This window comes from Mus caroli, chromosome 6 (assembly GCF_900094665.2).
Source record: "Mus caroli chromosome 6, CAROLI_EIJ_v1.1, whole genome shotgun sequence".
Taxonomy (NCBI): Eukaryota; Metazoa; Chordata; class Mammalia; order Rodentia; family Muridae; genus Mus; species Mus caroli.
Genome location: NC_034575.1, coordinates 145,908,850 through 145,936,440, shown reverse-complemented (window position 1 = coordinate 145,936,440; position 27,591 = coordinate 145,908,850). Strand labels below are relative to the sequence as shown.

Sequence of the window (27,591 nt, the reverse complement as noted above, 5' to 3'; positions counted from 1 at the left end):
ACTCTGCTGTTGCCCAAGTCTGTTTGCATGCAGGGTTCCCCTGCTGGGTGGTGAGTTTTCTGGGGCACAGCAAAGGGGACATCATGGATGCATCCACAAGCCAATCGGTTAGATGTCACTATATCAGAGATTTCACTCTGTAAATGGTCATTTTTTCCCCTAAAGGAATAGAGATGGAATAAGCAAGATGCCAGATGTGCCCTTGAACAGAGCTAGCTGAAAAGTGAAAGACATGTCCCAGTATGTTCAGCAAACTGTTCTTTGCCAGACTTTAACTATGGGTTCCGAATCTAATCATTTCTCCCAGCAAGATTAATGGCTGGCTAACTGACTGAGGCTTCAGGGAACAGGTCTTCAGGTGCATTGCAACTCAGCAGCTGTCCTAGTTTTATTTCTGTCACTTGTTTTAGCTCACAGTTCCCAGTCACTGTCTATTAGTGATAGCGAGTCAAGGGAACGCTGAGCAGCCAATCAAAACACAAACTCATCAAGAGCATCAAGAAACCGATGAACCCATGCTGCCTGCTTGCTTTTCTCTTGGCTAGCTTCCTTTACTCTTACACAGTGCTGGGTCCAGACAAAGAAACAGTGCTGCTCTCATTCAGAGTGAGCCTCTTTACACACAATTCCTCAATGAGGCTCTCATCTCAGATAGTTCTAGGTTGTGGAAAGACAACATACTTATCACAGGAACACATCATGAAATCCACTGTGCCATTTCTGAGATTGTTTTGAATTTCCAATTTGATTTAAATTTTACCACTATAATTCTCTAGGAAATCAAGAACACAGGACAAATTAAATGTAATGAACTTTTTCCAATTTCACACAAGAACCTGTATCCAACTGGAATAAGGACTGATTCTCTTTCTAAAAGTCCAGATCACTGATGCTCATGACAGAGACTCATTGTTCTCTTCTCATTATTACATGGTCTGTGGCTTTCATATATTTTGAATTCCAGAATTTTGAATTTCATATGTTCTGTAACTGAAGCAAAGCTGGAGGCCCAGAGCATTCCTGTTGACTACACCCCTACTGGGTTTTAGGGAAGAGCTGGAGTGTTTGTGGATGTTCAGAATTGCACTATACACCAGGAAAGCCTCCTGTTAGTTTGTCCTATCCTGGGTCTTATATAAGGCTGTCACGCACTTCTATTTGCAAAGAAAGCCACAGTGAACAAGGAGTGACAGACAACCAACCTTTCCTGGAATTAAGATTTTTTTTTTTTTTTTTTTTTTTTTGCTCTGGGCCTTTTCCAGAAAAGCAGATCATTCATGGTTAAAAATGAGTTTTGAGGAAGTTAGAAGCAGGAGGATCAGGAATTCAAGAGCATCCCCTTCTGCTACACAGTGAATTGAAGAGCAGCCTGGGCTATAAGAAGACCATGCCTAAAGCAACAATAAGATGTTTGGCTTTTAGTTTTCCTAAGCTCTATTATTGTTTTCAAAATAGGACTTTACAAAAAAAAAAAATAGGTACTAACAGGAACCTCCAGGAAACCTTGAGGGACCTTGAGGAAAAAGAGAATTGGGCCCAACTTCCAACACAATCTGGCCAGGATACCAGAAGAGACCATATGGTAGAGGATGGTTCAGAAGATGGTTATAAGGGGAGCAAAGAGGAAGGGAAGAAGAGATGAATGAAAAGAATTAAACAACACACACAAAGGGCTTTCTCAAAGTGGTGTAACTACACAAGGTTGCTAAGTATCTCCAAGTATCTCCAGCTTTCACTCTTTCACATATACGGGCAGACATGTTTCTGTCCAACAGGAGAGAAGTGGGGAGGCACTGGTCGATGAGGAAACCTGGAAACATCTGCAGATGCCTTTGTGAGCCTGGGTGCATACCTGACTCAGAAGTACACATAGGCCATTAAAGAGCTTTGAGGCTGAGATTGCTTTTGAGGATAAATTCCAAGAGATGAAGTCACTGACTCATAAGACATAACATTTATCTAAGAAATCTTTCTTTCTAAGTGCAGCAGTCATTTAGATGCTAGCTAGTCCAAACTGTGGCATGCATTGCTCTTAAGTCAGATCACTAGCCTGTCTCCTAGAATACTGTCAGTCAAGCTTTCTCCTCGAATCTTGAAGTTTCGAAAGTGAAAGGGTCATGGATTCTTCCTCTGTGAGCCACATCATGTGGTAGGGAAGTCCCTATATGAAGGGCCTGAGAGGGCAGGAGGCCCTAAGAGCCATTTCATAAGGCTATAAAAGTAAAGTCTGAGCTGCAGTAGAGAAGCTGAGATGTTAGAGTTGCCAGAGCCATGTGAGCTGCCAAGAAAAGTTGCATAAAAGAAGTGGAATCACCCCAAGAGAGAAAGGTGTGCTGTGGGCAGCAAAGCCATAGGAATCTGAAATTAAAGTCCCAGGCATCAGATGTGAAGCTACAAGGACAGGGTGTTTGTCCTGATGGGCTTTGGTCTTGCTTTTGTTCACCATTTCCTATGTCCTGTTCCTTCCTTTTGGAATGGCGATATATATTCTTTGTCTTATGTTAGAAGAATATTATTTACCTTTTTATTTTACAGGGAGTTACAATTAAGAGAATTGAGTCTCAGAAGAAACTTTAGAGTCTGAACTTTTGAAGAGGGACTAAATGTATTTTGCATTATGATATGGTCATGAGCCTATGTGGGTCAGGAAGTAGCATGTGGTGGTCTGACTGGGGAGTGCCCTTCATAGTTCCAAGCATTTGAATGCTTGGTCCTCAAGGGGTAGCCCTGTTTGGAGAGGTTTTGCTGGTGCAACTCTGCTGTGGTAAGTATGTCACTGGGGGTGAGTGGGCTTTGTGAACAGATTTCTGCTCTGTTCTTATAGAAGAGATGTGAGCTCTCAGTTTCCTTCTGCTGCTGTCACAGTATTTTATCATAGTGACAGAGAAGTAACTTAATACATGAAAAATCAATGAAAACTTGAAACTATCCCATCCCTAGTTTATAGGCTCTCTGTATATTAGGCTCTTATACAGAAAGATGTTTTCTAGAAAATGTCTTTTTATATTGCCTTTTGAAAACTCTTTGTTGTAGTATCACTGAAAATATCCTGTAATTTTCTAACCTAGCATTTCTGTGATATGAAATTGTCAGCTAGAGCCTTATGGAATTGTTGTGTCTCTTCAGATTATAGCTAGCAAACCTGCACAGCTGTAATGGAAGTATTACCTCGTCCATGCTGTGTGTAACATCCTGTAATATAAAATGCCGTATTTCTCCCTGTGGGAGATAACATTTCATGCAAGAGTAGCATTAGTTTCTTACTAATTCAAGGAATATTTGATCATTCTTCAACTAGTATTTTAATATCAATGACTAAAATATGCTGATTAATGCTTTTCTTCTTTCTCTCCCTTGAATGTATTTATCTTCCTCCTGACAGATATGTGGGATATCTACTGTAGGCCAGGGACCCAGTAAACCACCAAATGGACCCCAAACCCTGATCTTAACAAAGTTAAAGTGTAGCAAGGAATGAGGTAGTGTAAGGTACATTAAAATCATGTGGGATGGAAACACCAAAGAGGAAAGAGTGAGCAGGGAGGAAGGGCCTAGGGGTGAAGACCCCATAGCTGTGTGTGTGAGCAGGGAAGGAAGACAGGGGTATGAGGATGTGACACAAAGATATTTGTGTCACAAATTAGCAAGCACCTTTCCAAGCAGGTGACATTTACATGTTATAACATGGCAATTATTATAAAAAATTCCATGTCCTCCTCAAGCCTGCATGCTGCATAGGCCACGTTGTCTAAGGTGTATTCTGACAAGAATCACCATGCTCATCAGCCATGTTCTAACTAACACATGAACTTTATTGGAAAAACATGTTTGGACCTTCTGTTTTATGTAAACATACAGAAAATTCTCATACCGAGATAATAAATTGCTCAGAGCCAATTGACCAGCTAAGAGTTAAACCTTCGAACTTCTGATTCATGAAATATACCTCTAGGAAAAACAGCTCCATGTAATTTCAGTCTATAAAGTGCTGGTCTTCCTTGAAAGCATCAAGATCTGTTTCTGATCCAAAACACACACATAAAAGCCATGTGTGATGGCACACACATGTTATTCTAATGCTGGGAGGCAGAGACAGGCAGATCTACTTGGCAAGCTCCAGGCCAGTGAGGAGCAGATAGCAAAGACAACTGCTTCATCCCATGCTAAAACCTGTTTTAAAACACTGACAACTGAAACTGGTATATGAAGAGGCATGTGAGTGGCAACGGGCAAGAAGGGGTTGGCCACAGACAATGTAGACTGCAGCATTTGTCATAGAGCATCTCAGAGGGGATGCACATCACTATGTAGAGTGGGTCACAGGAGATACACAGCACTAGGTTATAGAGGGTCAGATGAGATGCTCACCTCTAGGTTATAGAGGGTCACAGGAGATGCATACAACTAGGTATAGTGGGTCAGAGGGGATGTACACCACTATTTATAGTGATCAGAGGAGATGCACACCACTGTGTATAGCAAATGTTTTTCATGTCACTAAAAATGAAAAAAAATGTGAGCTATTTTATATAAAGGAAATAAAAATTAGTAATTGGCTAAGTAAATATTTTCCTCATAAGAAAAAAAGTTGAGCAACTAAAGTTGGGATTTTTCAATAGTTCTGAAAAATATTTATTTAAGGATTTATATATGATATTTGAAAATCAATGCTGGGAAAGCTTGAATCTATAAAGATTATATTCTCCAGAAGCTATCAATACCATATTGACCAGATTTAAAATTAAAAGAGACTCAAGCCTTTTATCTTTTGATTCTTTACCCAATAGCTGGCCAACTGTTGACTAGAAGGATTTTTGAAAGCAAATAACCCACAGAATTAGCCATTATCCTCTCCTCCTCTTCCTCTTCTTCCTTCTTAAAGATCTTTTTATTTAATGTATGAGTATCTGCATGTACACCTGTGTGCCAGAAGAGGGCCCAAGATCTCATTATAGATAGTTGTGAGCCACTATGTGGTTGCTGGGAATTGAACTCAGGACCCCTGGAAGAACAGCCAATGCTCTTAACCACTGAGCCATCTATCCTCTTTTGATAGATAAGGAAAGTGTATATTTCTATATTGGATACCACACAATCTAGACTGAATCTCTTGGGCTGGGGAAGCTGACTGCCCAGCATGCAGAAGGCCCCCAGATTCATACTCAGTAGTCCTCTCCAAACAAGGTAGCAAACACTTCAAGTGAATCTCCCACTTTGTTTCTTATGGCCTGTCCTTTACAAAGTTACCATTTTCCTGCAATGTGATCATTGCCTAAACTGAAGAGACTGGATCTGATCAGCGGACTTAGCAATGACTTACAATGAGAAGCAGATCTGAATGCTCAATATTACAAAGCGTCCTTGACTTTGACCTTAATTTACCTCTAACTGATTTCAGTATAAAACACGAGAGATTCTTCTGTATTGGAGAATTCCTAAAATAAAAAAGGCAATATGAGCTGAGACACAGCTCAGCTGATGAGTGCTTCCCTAGGATACAGGATGCCCTGGGCCCCATTCCCAGCACCATGTCAGTTGGGTGTGGTGGTATATGCCTGTAACTGGGCACAGAGTAGCAGAAGGATCAGAAGTTAAAGGCCAGTTTTGGCTCCATAATGAGTTCAAGACCTATAGAAATGGTTTCTAATAAACTTTATTAATATAACCCAGCCAGCCCCCAATAATCAAGTCACAGTTCTATGGATTTATTTAATCAGCTCTGTGAAATTACTGGTGGATTACCCCTAATCTAACTTCCTATTTACTAGACTGACTACTTCCCCAACTGTGCTCTCCAACCTGTGCTTGCTGTGTGTATTTTCCTGGGTTGTTTCTGCTCTACCAGAATGTCCTCAGTGTTCATTTCTCACAGACACATACTCCTGGTCCATCACATCTAATGGAGACCTCCTATTCCTTCTGTCTTCTTCCTCCTCCTCCTCTCCTTCCTCCTTGTGGTCCCTACCTGTGATCCCCAGCTAAGTAACTGAAAACTGTCTACCTCTATTCCCTCCAGTAATTGGCTGTAGCCATCTTTATTTAGCCAATAGGTTTAAATTGGGAGCAAGGTTTGCACAACAAAAGCTGGTGTACATGGAAATTTGCTTGTGTTGGGGCAGCCAGATCTTGGGGGTATAGAACTTAGTATTCAAATGCTTATCAGCACCAGACCAACCCCCAACAAAGACCAGCCTGGGCTACATGAGACTATGAAAAACAATGTGTGTGTGTGTGTGTGTGTGTGTGTGTGTGTGTGCACGCGCGCGCGCGCACATGCATGTTTAATCTCAAAAGAAAATTCAAGGGCTGGTGAGATGGCTCAGTGGGTAAGAGCACCCGACTGCTCTTCCAAAGGTCCAGAGTTCAAATCCCAGCAACCACATGGTGTCTCACAACCATCTGTAATGAGATCTGGCGCCCTCTTCTGGAGTGTCTGAAGACAGCTACAGTGTACTTACACATAATAAATAAATAAATCTTTAAAAAAAAAAAGAAAAAAAGAAAATTCAAAATCCCTGCTTTTTTTTTTTTTTTGACGTATCCAAATAGAAACAAAAACAAAACAAAACAAAAAAATGTTAGGTAGCCACTAGGCAGATACTTTAGAGGAAACCACATACACTTACAGAAGATAAGGACACAGTGAGGTGCTGAGCCTCCAAATAGCAGCCAATGCTTCCTTAAGTGTGTGTTTCCTCTCAGATTAGACCCTCTAGAGAAACAAGGAAACAGAGAGGATCACCAAGACCCTAAATTTTCCAATTTTAGGTAACCTGGAGTAAACTCTGTTAATTATAATAAACTTTCCATTCAATGGTTTCATGAGCCCCCATGTTTCTGAACGGGCAGCACATGCTCATGAACTGAGCATGCTCATGATTGAGCTGCCCCTGTACACAAAGGAGAGCCTTTCCTGTGAGGATGTAGATGTTTCCCAGCAAAAAATAGTAAAAGGTTTATCCTATATTTAAAAGATGTGCTCCAGTAGAAAATCTCAGACAGATGAGATAAACACTTTCTGAAAAGTGGCAATCACGGAATTAATATACAGTTTCTGTGCTTTACTTTATTTTACTATATACAAACATGCTGAAATGGAAATCAGGAAAACCATCCTCCTTATAACAGCATTAAAGAACAAAAACAAAAAACCTCACCTTGGCCAGGTGGCAGTGGTGCATACCTTTACTCTCAGCACTTGAGAGGTAGAGGCAGGTGGATCTCTGAGTTCAAGGCCAGCCTGGTCTACAGAGCATGCTCCAGGACAACCAAGACTACACAGAAAAACCCTGTCGCAAACAAAACAAACAAATAAAAAAATCCAACACCTTAGAATTAATAAAACATTTTTTTTTTACATCTTAAACAAGTTTGTCTTTGTTTATCGGAGATAATTTGTGAACTACTTTGCCTGACAGGTTTGGTGCATTATCTTTCATAATCTACAGACGGCAACCGTATAGTTCAGCTACAGACGGCTGACTTCAGTGTGCTGCATTATGTCAGAGGTATAATTATTACATTCCCTGTTCTCTGACTAAGATTCTGCATTGCTTGTTGTTTTATGTGTATGACCCACAGCCTGTGAGGTTTCGGTTTGTTGCTGTTGTTTGTTTTTTAACATCTCACAAAACAGCCTGAGATGCTGATTGTGTTTGTCTGGCATTTTAAGTCTTTAATGTGTTTATTCCTATTCTTGGCATATGATAAAACAGTTCAAAATTGCTTTCTTCTTTGGTTTTAGTAATCTTGTTAACTTGATTACTAAATCCAACACCTTGGAATAAACAAACAGGAACATTTTTAACAAGATTACTTAGTAATAATAAGCAGATTACTAGGAGTTAAAATCCTACATAATACCTTTAAGAGAGAGATTATCCCAAAATATAGATTTAAAGGGCTTACAGGTAAAGAATCTGTAAGTATAAAGACAGCCATGAAGAAGGTTGTGCGTGTGAGACTTTGGTTGAGACAGGGCCATGTACAAGGGAATCTTGTCCTGAAGTAGAATGACAGAAAGACAGGGCAATGAAATGTGTATCAAGATGAAGGTACTTCTGAAAGCTTTCCTCATGCCCCATCATGCTTCTGATACCCAGAGCTTCTGACTGAGTGTGGATCTAGAAACTAACCTTACTTGACAAGGAGATGTCTTTGAAGGGTTTCAACAACAGACCTGTGGCTGCTCTAGAAAATGAAAGGAAGCAAGGTCCTCTAGGGTATCACCCTCCAGGGCCAATGGTGATGAACAAGGAGAGAGACTTCTCTAGGTTGAGTGCCCCAAGCATCTGGCACGAGGTCCCTCAGTCACCAGAAGAGCTGGAAGAGCTGGGTTGAACCAGTGTTTTGTGAGCAGCACCATTAGAAAGGGGAATTCCAACATCCCCAGATGGGGAGGCATCGGTATGCATGATTTGCATCAGCTCCTTCTACAGAAGATGATGACTGATAAGGCCAAGCATCTGTCCTCACCCTTTAATGCAATCCTGGTTGGTTTGTTTGTTTTTAAGAAGCCTTGGGTTATCTCTTATATATCTAAAGAGAAAGTTGGGGTTTTTTCTCAATACAGGAGTCACATACTCAGTGTTGACTGTTAAAAAAGGTATCCTCTGCAAGTGGATACTCTCTGTTTCATTGGGTCACTGAAGCAGGCTAAAAGGTTTTAAAGCATTTACTTTAAAGCAGGAAGAAATCTATTAGAAAAACTAGGAGTGACTGTAACTCTCTAGTATGATGGGAAGGAAACTTTATTAATCACCAGTTCACTCCTGTGACAAAGTACCTGAGATGAACAGAGAAAAGTAAGGAGACCTATAGGTTTTGGAGGCCTCAGTCCAGGATCTCTTGGGCCTTTGATGGATCCTTACATGATGGCAAGGTGGAAGGACCAGGTGGATTTCTTACTTTCAGGTTCCACTTTCTAAATGGTTCCACTGTTTCCTGTGTGCCTGCTTGTGCTTTCTCTCTCTCCTTCCCTCCCTCCCACACATTCATAAGTACCCACATCCACAGAGGGAGAGGGAGGGGAGGAGGGAGAGGGAGAGGGAGGGAGAGACAGATGGAGATGCTGTGATCAGGAGGTGTTTTCCCAGCAAGAAGCTTAGCCACTGCACTTGGATATGTTGGCCTAAGATTTTTCCCAAATGTGGTAAACTCAACTGTATAGTCTGTGATAGTGGAGGGAACTGCATTCGAGTTCTCGCCTGTAATAACTAAAAATAAACCTTAAAAAAAAATACATTTCCAGAGGTTAACATTCCTTACACAGCCACTTCACCATCTGATAGTTAATGGCTTCCTAGCTGTCAAATTCTCGACTTACTTTCCTCTCTCAGCTTATACAGGCATCATGAGACACTTATTAAGTGTTTTACTCAAGCTGGAATTCATTAACTTTATTCTGTTCCCCCAGCCACCTCATAATTAGATCTTCTAAAGTGAAATTAGGTTAATTTAGTGTGGCATGTTAAGAACCTTGTGCTGGCTTCTCATGGCCAACAAGTCCTTCTAGTATTGAAATACCGTCTGCCTAACACCTTGCTTTCACATTGTGCTTTTATTCAACAAATATCTATGATCTGCTATAAACATCAATTGGCTTAATCCCCATTGAGTAACATATTACATTATAATCTCAAAAAAATTATGTAAAAGAAAACTGAGGCACAGCGTGAGGTGAAGGAACATGCCCAAGGTCACAGATTTTAAAAGTGGTAGCGACTGTGGCCCACGCTGGGCTCAGCAGCGTAGCTATGAGCCAACCCATAGACCTCCTTGCACTGTCAGGGGGGAGTGGGGAGCTTGTCCTCTGAGACCAGCAGCTCATCCTACAGCACATGGATGAAAGTCATTGAGCATCAAGTTGACATGAAGTTCTGAAACCACTGGGAAACCATGGAGGAACCCTCAAGATGTTGACAGCTGTTGTTTTCTGGTTGACTCCTTCAAAACACGCAAGACAGGAAAAACTGACAAATGGAATTATACAAAACTAATTTTAAAAACCGTTATGTACAACAAAGAAAATCATCATCAGAGCAAAAAGACCACACAATGAAAGAGAATCTATCCATGGTGGCTGTGCCCAGAAGAGGGTAGAATCCAGCAGACTCTAACCACAGACTATGGAAGAGGCATCTAACCCTAATATTCAAGCATTTCTTGGGGGCAGGTCATTTCAAGATCTCAAATTTCCTTTTAAACAACACTCCAAGAAACTTATTGAAACAAATCTGGGCGATGACACTCCAAGAAACTTATTGAAACAAATCTGGGCGTTGATTCCTGTCTAAAAACAGCAACAGTGAGAACAGGCAAAGCTGAATGAACCTGGTCGCCATCTAGTGCTAAAACACGGAAGTGACAACAAGCTCAGAGAAAACCATCCCCCCTCAGGACAAACAGGCTCAGTATCTGACCCCTGGGAGCACATGTGTCACACCAGCTTATACCAAGAGCATTTAGGGAACCCTGAGCTTGTCTAGTACTCAAAGTACTCGACCAGAAACTGTCCAGGCAGTAACCTGCATGGGCAAAGTCCCAGTGAGCTGCTGAGATCATTGTTTAAAGGAAATTTGATGAGCTTAAGGAAAATACAGAAAGGTTTCAATATCTTATCAAAGAATCTCAAAAAGCTGAAAGGAAATAAACAATTCCCAAGATTAAAAATAAAGTTGGGAACTACTGAAATATCATGGACCTACATATTCATATAAATAAGAAAACTCAGATTTTCAAGCTCCAAGTAGGTACATGGAAAAATGGCAGAAGCCCATAAATGACAATGTTGAAAACGTGTACAGAGCAAAGTGTGGTGGCTCACACCTGTGGGATCACATTTATGCTCCTTCATCACAGGTCTTTCCACATGTTTGCTATAGCAAGACATCCTTTCACCTATGTCTGCTTCAGGAAAACATCCTTTCACCTGAGTGCCCCAGCAAAACATCATTTGACATAACTAACTTTCCAAAGAAACTATAAGTTTCCACTTCACACACCTGTAATCCCTTGGGAGGCTGAGGCAGAAGATCTGCCCAAGTTCATGGCCAGCCTGGGATATAGGTAAAGTCTGTCTGGGCAAATAAAAACTAGTTAATACAAAATACGAATAGAGAATTAATCACCTCTAGCTGAAGCCTGTGAAAAAGAGGCTCTATGTACAGCTGAGAAGCTGGGCAACAGTTTCAGGACAAACAACACTGAGATTGGCAGCTAGGGAGAAGAAACACAGAAGACTGTGATGCAATCAAATTTGAGGCTGGTGGTGATGTTCATAAAGAAGAATAGATTTGGGTTAGGAATAAGACATGCCGGGCGGTGGTGGCACACGCCTTTAATCCCAGCACTTGGGAGGCAGAGGCAGGCGGATTTCTGAGTTCGAGGCCAGCTTGGTCTACAGAGTGAGTTTCAGGACAGCAAGGGGTACACAGAGAAACCCTGTCTGGAAAAACAAAATACAAACAAACAAAAAAAAAGGACTAAGACACAAAAGCCACTTGAAGTCCATGTGAACCTTAGAGAGTAATATCAGTTTCTCTTTTGTTATTAACTAGCTAAAGCTTGTCCCCAATCCATGGAGAATTAAAAAGATGTCATAAAAATATACTTTGAGCATTTTAACCCTACTCCTAAACCTCTCTTCAATAAATGAAACACAATGGGATGGAGCTCTAAAAAGCAGACTGTTTCCCATATATTATGCCACCAATAATATGAAAATTAACCTATAAAGTCAGGCAGGTCTTCCTGGCAGCGTAGTTCAGTGGTACAGTTTTACTTGTATCAGGCTCCAAATCTGATCCCAAGCACCAGACAAAACAACAAAACAAAGCAAAGAAAGAGAAGTATTAAAGAAAACCAGAGAAGCTAAATGACTCATTGGTTAAGAAGCTTCACTCTTCGGGAAAAATTAACTTTTATGCTTGTTAGCTCTGAAAATTGTTTTTCTAAAAATAGCAGGGTCAAATTATTTAGTTTTGCTATGTTGTGAAACCCAGCTCTCAGGGGGATCGTTATTACTCTAAAGGAAACGTACCCTGGAGACAAAGGATCAGATGTAACTAAATGAACAACAGCTCTGCTGTTATCCAAGCAAGAGCCTATAAACTGTAGACCTGGGTATGGAGACGACAGGGAGGAGCTACAGATAAGTGAGGTAAGTTTTCATTTTAGACATGTATCAACACATTATTATGCCCATTTCACAGATGAGGGAATAGAAATACAAAGAAATGCAATATGCTCAAAGTCACGTTATTAACAAGTTAGATTGGATATTTAACTTAGGTAATCTTGGCTTGAGGCTGTGTTTAAGCCTATTATCCATGAACCTTAAGTCAAATAGGAATTTATGATTAATTGGAGTGGTCTTGAAAGTCTGGAGATTAAATTGCCACCAGAGTGCATGCATTTGTCCTTGGTTTGAAGGATGAGAGTTCCTTTTCAGTAAAAGGAGTATACACACAGTGAAACGCTGTGATTTGAGTGGCTGATGTACAGTTTAGTACTTACTGTAGTCAAGATCTCCCAGACTGTTTCTCTTTGACAGCTCTTAACTACTCTTTACCTCCCTCTTAAAACTTAAACCCTTACCTACTAACCAAGTAAATAGTGGTATTTCTTGGCAATAGTATTGTGAAGATTAGAGAAAACATTGCTTTTTGGGTAGACATTCGTCATAAGTACGCTTTTCTTAAAACTGTTTTTAAATCACAACGCGTGACTGTAAAATTTGGTAGCAAATAGGTAGGACCGGAGCTGAAGTGGGTTCTTCTCCAGCATTTCGGAGCCAACTTCTTTTCCAAAGCCCCTCTATTCTGTCCTGTGCTGTGAAGGGCCACGAGCACTCACTGTCCGGCTTTCTTGCGTAGCTTACTTTTAGGGAACCCTTAAGCACACTGACCGAATAATCGAAACCTTTTTCCACGCCCGACAAGGGAGATTTAGGTGTTGTAGACCGGAATAAATTAAGACGCAAAGCCGGAGGCCGCTCAACCACCTGAGCTGCAGTGTGGCCGGCGCCTTAAGGTGGCTGGAGATCACTTCCGGCCTGTAGTGTGGAGCGCCGTTCTAGTCGGTTTGTCTCGGGGGTCAGGCGAAAGGTAACTTCCGCTTCCTGGAAAGGGACCGGCCTCCTGTTTTCACATAGTTTCCACGTAGCCACGCCCCTTTCAGGTTGACCGCGCCGCTTGATTAGATCACACACCGTCAACGCGGAAAGTATCGCGAGGTCTCCACTTGCGCTCCCTTCGGATATGGTCAGCCGTGAGAGTTGCTCTTGTTCTCGCGAGATCTTCGTGTGCGCCGGGCTCGGGCGACCCGGGCTTCTGTGAAACATGGCGGTCGGCTGGGACCGTACCACTGGGTAAGACGCTAAAACCCCGCCGGGGCCGATTCCTTCGGCGGTTACGGGCGGACGGGGACGTGGGCGCGGCTGAGGGGGCTCCCAGGCCTGGCGCTGTCCCGTACTTGTCGCGACTCTGCGGAGCAGCTGGCCGCGGAGCCGCTCCGCTGCCCGGGGGCGTTCCTGCCGAGTGCTGCCGGCGTCCGCGCCCGCGGCCGGGGAGCTTCGGTGCTCGGCCGCGCCCTCCGTTGTCTCGTCCAGGCTGTCGTGGACCGCAGCGACCCTGCCAGCACCGTGGCCACTCTCGTCGTAAATTAAAAGCCGGGCCTAGAGAGGGGCCGGGGCGGGCGCAGACGCCGAGGCAGGTGGTGTGTGTGTCCCGTTTGTCAGCTGTTGACCCATCCAGGGAATGACGGCTCAGCTCCTGATACGGGACCGCCGTGGGTATCGTAGACGAGATCTCAGCGATCCACGGGCAAACGTGTCATTAACTTCAGGCGTGCAGTTCGGTGCCCTAGGCTATAGGCAAGTAACAGCTGTTTCGGTGTTTCGAGATAGGCTTTCGTTCGGAAGCAATTAAAGACAGTTAAAATAGGCATTCTTCATTGGTTTGAAGTTGTAATTCCAAATTTCACTTCTCCAACCTCCAGTGTACGTCCGTACCTAAAGAAACGAGTGTGCTGCTGGCTTGCGGAAGGTCTCTTTGCCTACCTTTCTTATTAGTTAACCTTAAGTTACTATTCCAGCTTGTAGAGGAAGATCCCGAGAAATAGAAATTCCATGCTTTTGTAGTGAGGGTCCTGGGGAGCAGCTTTCTTTCGGTTAATAAACTTGACTGCGTTGCTGAGTATTACACATTATTTCACTTCATGAGGTACACATTACCGAAACATGGCAAGTTAGAGGATCTCTGAAAGGAAGTCACTGTGGTCTAGAACACGAACAACAAAGATTTACAAAACAGCATTTATTTTCACCAGGGTTTGTCATTTAAATAATTCATTTTTAAAGAGAAGTTGGTTTTAGACTGTGTGCTACAAATTCTTTTTAATAGTTTTCCTAGATTTTAATTTGGTGTTTTAATGACAACTTGTCTTTTGACTTTTGTGCCCTAGTCTCCTCACCAATAAAATGAGAATCTTATAGTAATACTTAACCTCAAAAAGCCAGAGAAGTGCTTCAGTAGAGACTGAAGAAGGTTTGTTTTTTTTTGGAGACAGGGTTTCTCTGTATAGCTCTGGCTGTCCTGGAACTCACTTTGTAGACCAGGCTGGCCTCGAACTCAGAAAACCACCTGCCTCTGCCTCCCAAGTGCTGGGATTAAAGGCATGCACCACCACTGCCCGGCTAACACCCCACCTCTATTTTGATTAATAACTGGCAGCCCATATGTCCTACCCTTTTAGATAACAATCTGGAAGGAATTCTGAGAAGTTGAGGACCCTCAGATTTGTCATAACAGCTAGTAAGAAGTCCCCAACAGAGAGTTTGCTGATTGGTTTGTGTTTTTCAGATCACAAAACTTGTACAGTATATTACTTGCTGTCCCAGGGAACTTTTTTTTTTAATCATTAAGAAAGTTATGAGATTAGACCATTTACTGTAAACTGGGAGGCTTAAAATAGTGGAAATTTATTCTCTTCAGACATTAAAACTCAAAGTTCAAAACCAAGGCACAGGAAAGGCCCTGTTTTCTCAGAAGGCCTGGGACATGATGCTTCTTTGGTGTTCTGGCTTCTGAGCAACCCAGGACAACAGGTCACTCTACTCTCTCTGTATAGCATCTCCCTTGTATATTGGTCCTTCACACAGTCTTGAAAGGACATCCATCAGTCTTTAATTTGGGATCGTCCTAATCCACTATGATTTCAACTAAGTACATTTTCAAAGGCTTTTTTAAAAATATATTTTATAAATAGAAGGTGACTCAAAACATTTGTAATAGAAGATAAATTGTTGTTCTGTAACATCTACATGAGTGCAATGGTACAGGTGCCGCCTCCCCAATAAATTTCATTAAATAAGTTTCATTTCAAAATAAATCCTTTTTTTTTGTTGGTTTGCAGAAGTAATCAAACTCAATTTGAAAGCAGGTGTGTGTATGGTGTCCTCAGTTCTGATCCTGTTTCTTACGTATCTTAAGCAGTTGTTCCAAGTATTGTCTTAGCTGCTATCACCATATCCTTGAGGTTTTACTTTTGTTTAAATATACAGGACAGTTATGGGAGATAGCAAACAAACCAGATGTAGTATTGGAAATCACTGTGGTGTAAACACAGTGTCTGCCAGTAGACAGAAGCATCATGCAGAGACTCCCAAGTCTGGGTTTTATGGAACAATGTGGAAATGTATACAAGAGCAGTGCCAGGAAAGCTGGGTATGAAGATGGACAGAGATAAAGTCACAGTGTTAAGTTTACTAAAAAAGGATATCCAAAACAAACCTGTGTTACCTACTGTATCATTTCTTTTTCTTTTAATTTTCTCTTTCTTTTATATGAATGGGTGTTTTACTTGGATAGTGTGTGCATATACACCATGTGTACATAGTGCCTTTGGAGATTCAGATGATGGTGGAATGACACAAGTAAGATGAGTACTGATCGGTCTGGGTGCAGAAGCCATGGGGAAGCTGTAGATGTATATAAGTGTGCAGAGAAGTTGGCAACAAGTCCTGAATTTGGAACAGACTTTGCAGCCGGACTGCTTGGGACTAAATCTCTGTTCTTCATAGAACCACTTGCACCTTCCTGCGAAAAATGTATGACTGTTCTTATTTATAAGGAGGAATAAAGGTGTCATCCACAGCATTGAAGAATAAATTAATAGTAAAGTGCATTGAATTCTACTGGGAGTTGGCAGTTGTCATACTGTTAGTAAGGGATGGGAGACTTCAAAGAGAAGAGGTAGAAAGAGAAATAGGATGTGACTTTTCCTTGAGAGTCTTAGGAATGAAGTATTGAGTGGGAATTACAACATGAGGATTGCATAAAGAGCAGGTTAATTTTTTTTTAAAGCATTGGATAACTTGGCCATGTCATAACAGTGGCTTTATATGGTGTCAAGTGTTAGAGATGGAATGGCTTTCTTGGAGGTAGTTGTGAGGTTGTTGGAATGGGATAGGAGATGACTCAGAGTGACAGCCTGTTTCCTTCTAAAACAACAGTTCCAGAAAAGAATCATGGTGGAGGCCTGAGACTGGGTAATAGCAGGATGGTCAGTACTGTGTGGCTCAAGGGAATGGGAATGGCGTAGATTGTGTTTGTTCGGGGGTTTGTGAAACTTAACAGATACTTGCCGTATTTTCATAGTATGGTATAAATTAAAAAAAACACTTTACTTGTTAAGCTTATTATGAAAAATAACTAAGTTTTGAAAGTAAAATCCTCTCTTCATTTTTTTCAATATAGTTATAATACAGCCATTGTTTAGAGCTGTTGATTCTGTATTGAATAGTACCAAATTCTTCCTCATGTATAGTGTTTTAAAGTGTTCATTTACCCAAATATCACACTATTTAGATTTGCAGTCTGTACTACTATTATGTGTTTTCCTTCCTTCCCTCAATACTTACAGGCATTGGCACTGTGAAGGTGAAGTTAGACACGGTGCTTTCCTTGACTGACCTGTAGAGAAAATGGAATGTGCAGTCCATGCTAGACTCACGAGGCACAGAAGAGTAAATGGACTCAGCCGTTATGAAAGCTGGGGGAGAGGACAAGGACTAATGCTGGCAGAGAGGAGAGAATGAATACTGAAAGGTTTTTAGTGTTGCTGAAACTTAGACTGCAAGACTTTTGATTTGATGGACTTGGTTTGTGAAGGATTCTGTAAGCCATGAGGATGGTCAAGGGAAGGTAGACAGAAAAGTAGAAGACTGCTGTTGAGTGGTAGACCACTAGGAGAGAAAGGTAAGGTGGTAGTTTTCTGAGGGATTGGAGCTGAAATGAAGATTCGGAAGAATCCAAAATATAGATGAAAAATGAGGGAATCAACTTGGAAAAATGAGCATCATGTCTGCTTTCAAAACCTGGGTTTGAAGCAGTTTGGCTCCTCAACTTTTGGTTGTAAGATTAGGGGGCTCACTGACTGAGTTCTTAGGTCTAGGCAAGGGGCTGCTTCATGAGAAAGGAGGTCCCTCTCTCTCTCTCTTTTCCTCCCCTCCCCCCTCCTCTCTCATGCACACACACACACATATACACGGGGTCAGGGTGAGAATATGAATATAAATACATTCTAAATAAGGCTACAGTGTGAAGTGTTTCTCTTGAGCTCAGTACCTCCAAAGATAACAGCCCTGAGGGCCAGTTTGGTCAGGACATGGGAGGGGAATAAGATTTAGAGTTAAACTCAGTGAGCAGAGGCAGCACATTCCTTTAAGTTGTGAGCTAGGTGTGCTGTCAGAAATCGTACATAAGAGTTGGACTGAGTTTAGGGGACAGCAGTGCTTTTCATTAAAGATGCATGAACATTTTTAGTGGTTAATGAGAGACATATGGTGATGGCTCAACCTGGTGCTTGCTGCACAGGCTTGAAGGCTGGAGTTTGTATCCTTAGTGCCCATGTTAAAAGCTCTTTGTGGTGACATGTACCTAACATAATCCTAACAGTGGGGAGAGAGATAAGAGGATGCAAGGGACTTGTAAGGTATCCAGGCTCCAGTGGTATGAATTGATTAGGTCCAGGTCCATAGGAGACCTTCTCTCAAAACATAAGGCAGAGAGATTGAAGAGAATGCTTAGCATTGATCTTTGCACATGTACACGTGTACACATATGAGCAGATGCCCCTATATACATCACACACATATAAAAAAAAATTTGTCATATACAATGAATAGATTGGATGATTGGAAGGTCAGTCTTAAGTTTCTGCTTAGGTTTGTAAGTGATTTAAAGATGATTTTAAAGTGTGCAAGAAGATGTGCTGGATTGTTGGCAAGTGTGCTATCTTAGGAGATGTCTGGAGTGCTGTGTACTTTGTGACTATCTGTGCAGTCAACTCCCTGTGGACGCCGAGAGACACCTGTGTTGCTAATGTTAGAATAAGTGTCTGAGAACTCACCACAGCTTGTTTTGTCTTATAACTTTCCCCATGTATGTGGAAATTACATACACACACACATATATATGTATATGTATAAATGTATATGTGTGTGTGTGTGTATATATATATATACACACACACATTCAACTTAATTTTAACTCTTTAAAAATGTGACAGTTTCCCACTTCATTGCGTGTTTGCATATTGCCTTTCATTATTAATTTTGTAAGAGTGGGAATGGAGAAAAGAGTAAAATGTGCAGTGTTAATTTCTAAGAAAATTGGTCATATATTTATTTATCTGTTTGTTTCTTAGTATGACTATATGAAGGAGAAGGAAGGTTTTTCTGAAGATGAGGCGACTGAATCGGAGAAAAACCTTAAGTTTGGTGAAAGAGTTAGATGCCTTTCCCAAGGTTCCTGACAGCTATGTGGAGACGTCAGCCAGTGGGGGAACAGGTGAGCTCAGTTCAGACTCTGACTTACTGATCACCAGCATGGTGGCATTGGCCCACATGAAGAGGAGAACTCACTGTTGGATCTCACTGTGGCTTTGTGACTGCTCGTACTATGCCAATTTGCTGTCTTTACTGTCTGTATTAACACTCTAGCATCTGGCAGTGCCCATATGCCTTCAGCAGTGTTTATTAAAGTATTAGTGAGCAAAGCAGGGCAGATTACACTTTGGTGCCGTTCCAGTTGTGCATTATTCTCATTACAAAACTCTTACATACAAGTGAAGTGAAACTGGACACAGCCTTTTCCTATTCTAGGTTGAGTGATGGTAAATGTTTGCTGTAAGAAAGTCTTTTGACTTTATATGCCCCAGTACAGGGGAACACCAGGGCCAAAAAATGGGAATGGGTGGGTAGGGAAGTGGGGGGGGAGGGTATGGGGGACTTTTGGGAGAGCATTGGAAATGTAATTGAGGAAAATACATAATAAAAAAAATTTTTAAAAAAGGAGAAAAAAAAAAAAAAAGAAAGTCTTTTGAGCCTCACAGGACCCAGAGTGGAGAGAGAGCTAGTTAACTTCTATCTGCTGTAGTCCTTCCATGAAATGAGGTGATTTGTATTTATTTTGCTAGGGTTAATATATTAATTACATAACTTTTTATGGTAAAATGTTTAGAGTAACACTTGGTACAAATAAGAGTATTTGTTAAATAAAATAAGTGACGAAATATATAAGAAAAATCTATGCCTATAGTATAAATAGTTTTGTTCTTTCCCCATGGTAAATTAATAAGGTGATATTTCATATGCTTTTGAAACTTCATTGGATAAAAAAAAAAGTGTAATGAAGGTTGCATATAGCTCAATTGGTGGTGCTTGCCTACTATGTGTGGTGCCCTGACTATGAACGCCACACCACATAAACTGGGCATGATATGGTAGCACATGACGGTAATCCCAGCACTTGGATGTGGAGGTAGGAGGATCTCCAAGTTCAAGTTATAGACTAGCCTGATTGAAACTTTGTCTCAAAACAAACAAACAAACAAACCCAAAGTTCAATAAAATGGCTTGCTAGTTCTAATCCCTATGATTGACTCTTGTTAGTGAAAGAAGTCCAGTTCTTGTTCCACAGCCTGTCTCTATATTGTAGTATAGATTTAGTCTATCTTTTTGACTAGTTTTCACTTAATTGCAGTAGTAATGTATTTAGGATATTGCAAAATAGATGAAAGTATTTTAGTGGCTTGGAGAGCTTATTTGATGCAAGTGGAGTTACAAGCACAGATGTACTCCTTAGTAACGAGGGAGCCATTTGTGAGTTGGTGCTATCAGCATGCTTATTTTTATTACTCTATCTGTGACTGCTATGAAGAAATACAGACCTGTGCTGTGTAAAACTGTGACAAGTCTGTCTAGTAAGGGACAGTTGAACTGAGGACAAGCAGTTTTTCCTCAGTGTGTAGATGTTTATGCTCCTTGGGTTTCATTTCTGAGCTGATTTATAACATATATAACATTTTAAGTTAAATTGTTTATATTGTTTATTTAAATAACGTTCATGTTGGACACTTTTAAGTTAGTCCTACTTAAGATAGCTGTTTACAAGCCGGGCGTGGTGGTGCATGCTGTTAATCCCAACTCTTGGGAGACAGAGGCAGGCGGATTTCTGAGTTCGAGGCCAGCCTCGTCTACAAAGTGAGTTCCAGGACAGCCAGGTCTATACAGGGAAGCCCTGTCTCGAAAAAGAAAAAGAAAAAAAGCTGTTTACTTTTTTATTGTTTTAATTCTCTTTTTTTGTTGTTGCTGTATTTCTCAGTTTCTCTAATAGCATTTACCACTATGGCTTTATTAACAATAATGGAATTCTCAGTGTATCAAGATACATGGATGAAGTACGAATATGAAGTAGACAAGGATTTTTCTAGGTAACTAACTTTTTTCTTCTTGATACCTTTAGATTCACAGTTTCTAAAACAACATCTTTTAAAAATGTCCATTGTTTTATTTTGGGTTTATCTTAATTTTGAAGAAATAGTACTGAAAAGTCTCATTAGTTGCCTGCATAGAGTGAAACATTTTAGAATCATTTAAATACTGCTTAAATTTTAAAACAGATTCAGTATGCACTTGTTTAAACAAAAGAAAAGATAAATACACACAAAACGAAACAAAAAGCCTTAGAAACATGCCTTTCCTTAGCTGGGGATGTGGCAGCAATTATGTCTACACTAAGTTGAATTTTGATAAAACTTTAAACCTTTGAAGACCAAGTACTAGGAGACAAAAGGAGCTTGGCAGTCACTCAGTTGGTTTATTCAGATGTTTCTGATGGTCTCAGGTAATAGGCAGAGATGGGTTCACTCTTCCCATATCCTTCTTATCCCTGCTCTGCTAATGACTACATGACTCTGAGCATGTCACTGAGTCTGTGTTGTGTGTGCTTTGACTTTTTGTTCTGTAAAAATAGAAATAGTAAATGTAGGACTCTTCTCCTGGGCTCGATGACCCAGATAACTCACAGCTAGCTCTTGTTGGGTCTTGGTCTGTTCACCTGCACTATTACTCATCTGTTATTCAAAGTACTGGGTGTCTTTTCAAGGACCTTATTGCTGGTCTTCCATCAAAACCCTCCTCTAGTAATGTACTTCTTCCAGTAAGACTCCTCCTTTGAGGTTCTAAAACCTCCCTAAACACTACTAAATACAAGCCTACTGGGGACAGTTCTCATTCAAACCACCACAAAATGAATTTGGAAGTTAATATTATGTGAGCATGGTCATATGAAAGCAAAGCATTGGTTGAATCTTATGTAAAGCCAGCTTTGGTAGTACATATCGTTAATCCCAGCACCCAGGAGGCAGCAACAAATGAATCTCTGAGTCCCAGATCAGCCTGACCTACATAGTGAGTTCCAGGCCAGCCAGTGCTGCACAGTGAGAGCCTGTCTCAGAGTGAAAAGGCTGTAAGTCCTTAAGTATCAGATGCTTTCCTGGTAGTTTGCTCTCATTCATCCAGGTTCCGTTTCTAAGACTGGCTCTTTCTGTTGGCTGAGTCTCTACCAGGACATGTATGCATCACTGAGCACTGATACTTGAACAACTGGAGCATCTATTGTATAATTCCATTCCACAATAAAGAAACACTATTGAAGGATACCACCATAGTGTGTGATGGATGGTTTTATGATGGAAGGAAAAAACTTGGAATTGCTGCTTCTTGATTCAAGTTTCATGTCCTTAAAGAACTATTGTATCTGGTGTTTAGACTGAGACTGTTGAAATATCCCTTAGTTTCTTAGGATTATTGACTGTGGAGTTGCAGTTAGCAGAGGTGACTGTTTTTGGAGAAGCAGAAATGTTTTTGAATAGTCACTAAGTAAAACTTTTGAAGGGCCAGAGGGATGGCTTAGCCATTAAAACTTGATATTCTTGCAAAGGATTAGAGTTCAGTTTCTCATACCCATGTCAGGCTGTTCACACAAAAGAAACAATTTTAAATGTTCTTGTTCTGATTTTAAGGAATGTAAGTGAAGTTCTAACTGTTGTGTTTTACTGTCTGAAATCTACAGTTTCATAGGTGAGTTGATTTATATTTCTGGTGTCCGGCTGATTGATAGGTACTGACAGCTGCCCTTTTCTCTTTCAGCAAATTGCGAATCAACATAGACATTACTGTTGCCATGAAGTGTCACTGTGAGTACATCTTCACCACTGTTAGTCCTATCACCTCAGTGACTCTTGTCTGCACATGAAGAGATTTAACTTGACCCTGACTACAGTGTAAAGAAAATCTAGAGTTGTGCTTTAGGTAGTCTGTCTCCAGTGTAGAGAGTCAGGCTTCCTACCCACACTCCACATTTCCCTGTTTCACCTGATCCCTTTACATCTCTACCTTGCAGTTAAGGTGCAGGTGCAGGGTTTCTCTGAAGTGAAGGGTGGTAAGGTACCTCCCCTTTCCATTCCCCAGCCTTGCTTGATTATACTGATTAAAGTGGAAAGGTACCAGTGTCTGATATAATTATGCGTGGATCAGCAATGATGCTTTGCATGGAAATTGTCTTCTTGGAAAGTGGAAACCAATAAGATGTTGGTTCAGATAACAGTTGAATATGAACTGGTTTTACGTTGCCAAAGGGATCAGTTGTGGGAGATTCCATTCACAAAACAACAAAATCTTTTCATTTTTTAGTTTTTCTTATGTTAATGGTTTTAAGAGATAAGGAAATACATTATAACTAAATTTTGAGTAGCACTGATCCTGAATGTGTACCGTATTTGAATATTTAAATACTATTGAAATGTTTGATTTTCAAAGTATAATTTCCCTTTTGATCTTTTTTAAAGTCTCAGATTTGCCTTACATTTCTTTAAATACTTAAAATAATTCTTGTGATTAATAGCGTGACCAGCATCTTTAGTACTTAGAGGCTATTTAACATGGGAAAGCCTGCTAACCAGTTAACCTTATGCTTTTTACCATGTATCATCTATTTTTCAGAACAGAAAGTAGAAAAAAAACTTTTTTAAATTTTGGAATACTATCTACAGTGCTTCATAATGCTACTGCTTTAACTTTTGAAAAAATGAAAGTCATATTACGTATTTTGAGTTTTCTTTGCATCATCTCTGTTTTATAGCCGATGATAGTTTTGATTCGAGTGCAAAGTGTAAAAACTTTGTTTTAATGCAGATGTTGGAGCAGATGTACTGGATTTAGCAGAGACCATGGTTGCTTCTGCAGATGGTCTGGCTTATGAACCAGTAAGTTTGATTTATGTGGTTTTTAAATATTTGCTGAAAAGACTTTAGACATTTGCTCTTGTTTTGTCTGATTTTTTTTTTTCCATTTCAAAACTGATCCAAGCTAGAAATTTGTGATGGAGAAAAGTTCTACCTAATATCAAAAGCTTGAGATCAGCACAGCTGGTGTTTTGGATCCCCTGGTGTCTGTTACATTTCAAGTCACTGCTTCTATGAGGCCCCTACCTCCTTTGTGTTTGCCATAAGAATGTAAGAGTATGCTGTGCACTTTGTTTGGGGACTTGATGACCTATGCTATTTTGTCTAAGCCTCAATCTGTAAACACATTTGAGCTGCAGTTTTCTCATCACAGTCTTACCTTTTCTAATGTTGATACAAAGCACAAGCTGTCCATAATGTAGTCGACTCAGCACATGGCACCTTACAGGCTAGATGCCCTTGCAATGGACCTGACCAGAACTAGTCCTAAAACAGCTTCAGAATGAGCATGTGGTCCACTGGCACCACGGCATGTAGCGTATGTGCTCATCTTTTAGATTTGTTTCCTTATCATTAAGCAGGCTTGAAGATTGATGACTAACGATGGAGGAAGAGCCAAATTCATTGACTGGGTTGAGGCAAAAACTTGTGGACTAGTTTTGATTGCTGAATTAACTTTAGTTTACAGCACAAAAATACGTGTTTGTCTTTGATAAGACCTTGTTTTCATCGTTTTTGAGTCTCTGTGACAAAATAGCTGTCAAAGACAGCCTGGGGGGTGAGCTCTTCTCTTGGCTCTTAGGTTCAGAGGGTTCTGGCCATGGTTCCTTGGGCAGAACATCATGGATACTGGAATGTGTGGCAGAGAAACTTCTATCCCATGGTGGACAGGTTACAAAGAGACAGGAAGAGGCCAGGACAAGACACCTGAAGTCAACATCCCAAAGTCCCTACCAGCCCAGTACCATTCATTAGCTGGGGACCTAGGTTTTAACCTTAGGAACCTGAGAGGAACAGTTCATATTCAGACCAGAAAGTACTTGTAAGGTAGAAATTTTGACAGGAAAATAAATAATTTATTATTGCTACTCTAATCCCCTCTTCTGATCTCTGTTTTTCCACTAGCAAAGTTTATTTTATGGTGACTTACATGGAGTTATGTTACTTATAAATTCAGAGATTGTTACAAAAAATTAGAGTGTGATCTACAGATTCAGATTTAGACAGTTACGAGTAGACACTGAGACATTTGCATTTTATACTGTTTGCAGAATATTCACTTCTATTGCTTTTTCATAGCCTATATGTGAGTGTACTCATTCACATACACATGTGGGTATATGTAGAGACCTAAGGTCAGCCTCTGGTGTTGTTGGGAAAGGTGCTGTCCACCACATTTTTTTACCACATTCTTTCACTGTCCTGCAACTTAACCATTAGGCTAGTTGGTCATCTCAGGGACCCACCTGTGTCTCTGCTTCAGTTCAGCTGGGTTTACAAACATGTTCTATATGTTTGGGTATTTTGCACAGGATCAGAGTCCGTTCTTTATGTTTGCAAGGCTCCCTGTGACCTTTACTCTCTACTATTCAAAAATTTGTGGGCTTTGTTTTTCATTTTATGGGGGAAGCTTTGAGGTTCCTTTTTCAGCAAAGACATGTGGGTTTCTTTTGTGACCTTTTCCTATCAGGAAGAAAGGTTGTGGGTGCTTGAGTCCCACAGCTTTTGCTTTGTCTTATCTGGCATCTGTCCACCCGCCCCTGTGTGGATCTTTCTGTTTTAGTTTGGTTTCAGTTTCAAAAATGTTGGGTTTGAGTGATTTTAATTCTTGAAATACCAGTTTTTGAGGTTCTGATTGATTGCCAGCTTGTATTTGTCCCTATAAATGCCAGTGGCTATGCATAGGAAAATAGTGAAAATCTGTGAAGTGTTCTTGTGCTGTCTTTGAATAAAACATTACGGAAGATTAAATCGTGAATACTTGTCAGTGGTACTGTAAGTTTATTGTTTTTTTCATAGAAAGCCATTTACACTTGTGATTCATGAAAGCCAGGAGACCCGTGTGGCCGTGACTGTGTTCTCTTCTGTTTCAGGCACTGTTTGACCTTTCACCCCAGCAGAGAGAGTGGCAGAGGTAAAATGTGAACACCATAGAAATCTGCACCACCTTTGTTAACCAGAAGCTATGCGTGTTAAATGTTCTCGTATATAAATAATCCATATGACCTCAAAACTTATCAGATCTTAGGAAAGTCATACATAATCTTTGTAGTATATTTTGAATCATAAATAAATTTTAGGTTTTTTTTTTAATTTTAATTGACTTTTTAGAAATTTCTAACTATGAAAGTACATATGAACATTGTTTAGAATTTGGTATGATGATGCACATGTATAATCCCAGCATTTGGGGGCTAAAGCTAGAAGATCATAAGTTCACCTCCTTCCTGGGCTAAATTGTAAGTTCTAGGACATGTATTAAACATGGAAACTGTCTCAGAATAAAAAGTTAACTTTGACCTGGACAGCATAAAGGAAAAGCTCTCTCCTCCTGGGAGCCTGTGAGCAGTGAGTATGAGAGGGGGCTTTATACTCCTGTGTGGACCTTTGTTCCAGTAACGTTCTTGGTAGTGTCTGGAGTAGAAGTAGGTCTGTCCTTGCATTTGTAAGAAACTACTTCTACCTTCAGTGCTTTTCTCCTTTTTGTTCCCAAAGGTGGCTTCTATTTAAGGTTACCTAATTTCAGATTATTACCAAAAATGCACTTACTTAGGGTTTTCTTACCCCCTTCAGACATTTTGTTTTCTAATCGCTAGTATACTTGGAGTCTTTACTTTTAATTACCGATTTTCCTGGTTGGAAGAATCTTAATTTCGAAATTGAATATGGTTGAACAAACACAGTGAATAATTAGGGCTTTCTAGGTTTCTAGCACTTTTACTAGAAAGCTCGATCTAGAGATGAAGTATATTTTATCCAGAAATAATAAGGTGAGAGTCAGGTGTGTGCTGCATACTTGTACTCCTAATAATATCAAGAGACTGGGCAGGAGGATCAACAGTTCAGAACCAGCCTGTACTACAAAACTCTGTCTCAGAAAGCTAAAACAAACAAAAACCCGGAAGTACTAACATGAACTACTCCTTTTTAATCTTTTTATTTATATGTATATGCCATGTTGCGAACTCTCTGACAGGGTGGGTGCTGCAACTGAAGCCCAATATTGACCGGTAGTAATGAGTGAGAACAGACTATTTTTATTAAGAGTGAGAGCTTTTTTATCATGTTTTGGGCTTTCTGCATACCTTCATACAGCATTTACACTTGGTGATTGGTTTTTGAGTTCAAAGCAGACATCTTACAGTTTCCTTAAGCTCTGACCGTTGCCATTCATTAAGCTGAATTGAACTACAAGATTTCTAAAACGTGGGAGCTTTTAGCTTCTGTTGGTCTGCGCTCCAAATATTTTGTCTTAAGACGTATAAACCTGAAGATGAGATATGCTTTCTAGATGCTTCTTACTACTTCTCTCGATTCTGCTTCTAAATGGGTGCTCAAGTGTGGAGACCTGCATGTCCCTGCCACATCTGACAGTGTGAGCATTAGAATTCACATTTACCTTTAGAATTGGCTCTCAGGTGGTACATTTCATTAAATAATTAGGATCTCAACCTCTTTCTTTACAAACACAAAGCTTTTTGGGATGTCTGCTTTCTCTTTCTAGATTTAAAGTTTATTTCAAATGAAATTTATTGTATAAATTTGATTTATCATTTAACAAAACAGGCCTGTTGTCCCAGTATTCTAGATGGATAGTGCATAAATATCTTCTCTCATTTGTATATCTATACAGTACTTTTATCATTGCGATGACATATGGTGTATTGTGAAATTAGTATTTGTGGGGTTTTTTTTTTTTTTTTTTTTTTTTTTTTTTTTGGTTTTATGAGACAAGGTTTCTCTGTGTAGCCCTGGCTGTCCTGGAACTCACTTTGTAGACCA

The 27,591-nt window shown here is 40.3% G+C and overlaps 1 protein-coding gene across 1 annotated transcript in view; it reads left to right on the top strand.

Moving 5' to 3' along the window:
• Nucleotides 1-12,963: 12,963 nt before the first annotated feature.
• The window catches only part of Ergic2 (ERGIC and golgi 2), a 33,652-nt gene continuing 19,024 nt past the window's right edge, over nucleotides 12,964-27,591 (top strand). Inside the window, exons 1-6 of the mRNA XM_021165351.2 lie at nucleotides 12,964-13,369; nucleotides 18,709-18,851; nucleotides 20,667-20,775; nucleotides 22,496-22,542; nucleotides 23,540-23,610; nucleotides 25,683-25,723. Of these exons, the coding sequence (XP_021021010.1) occupies nucleotides 18,746-18,851; nucleotides 20,667-20,775; nucleotides 22,496-22,542; nucleotides 23,540-23,610; nucleotides 25,683-25,723 (374 nt within the window). The 5' untranslated portion in view covers nucleotides 12,964-13,369; nucleotides 18,709-18,745. The remainder of the gene's footprint in view (nucleotides 13,370-18,708; nucleotides 18,852-20,666; nucleotides 20,776-22,495; nucleotides 22,543-23,539; nucleotides 23,611-25,682; nucleotides 25,724-27,591) is intronic.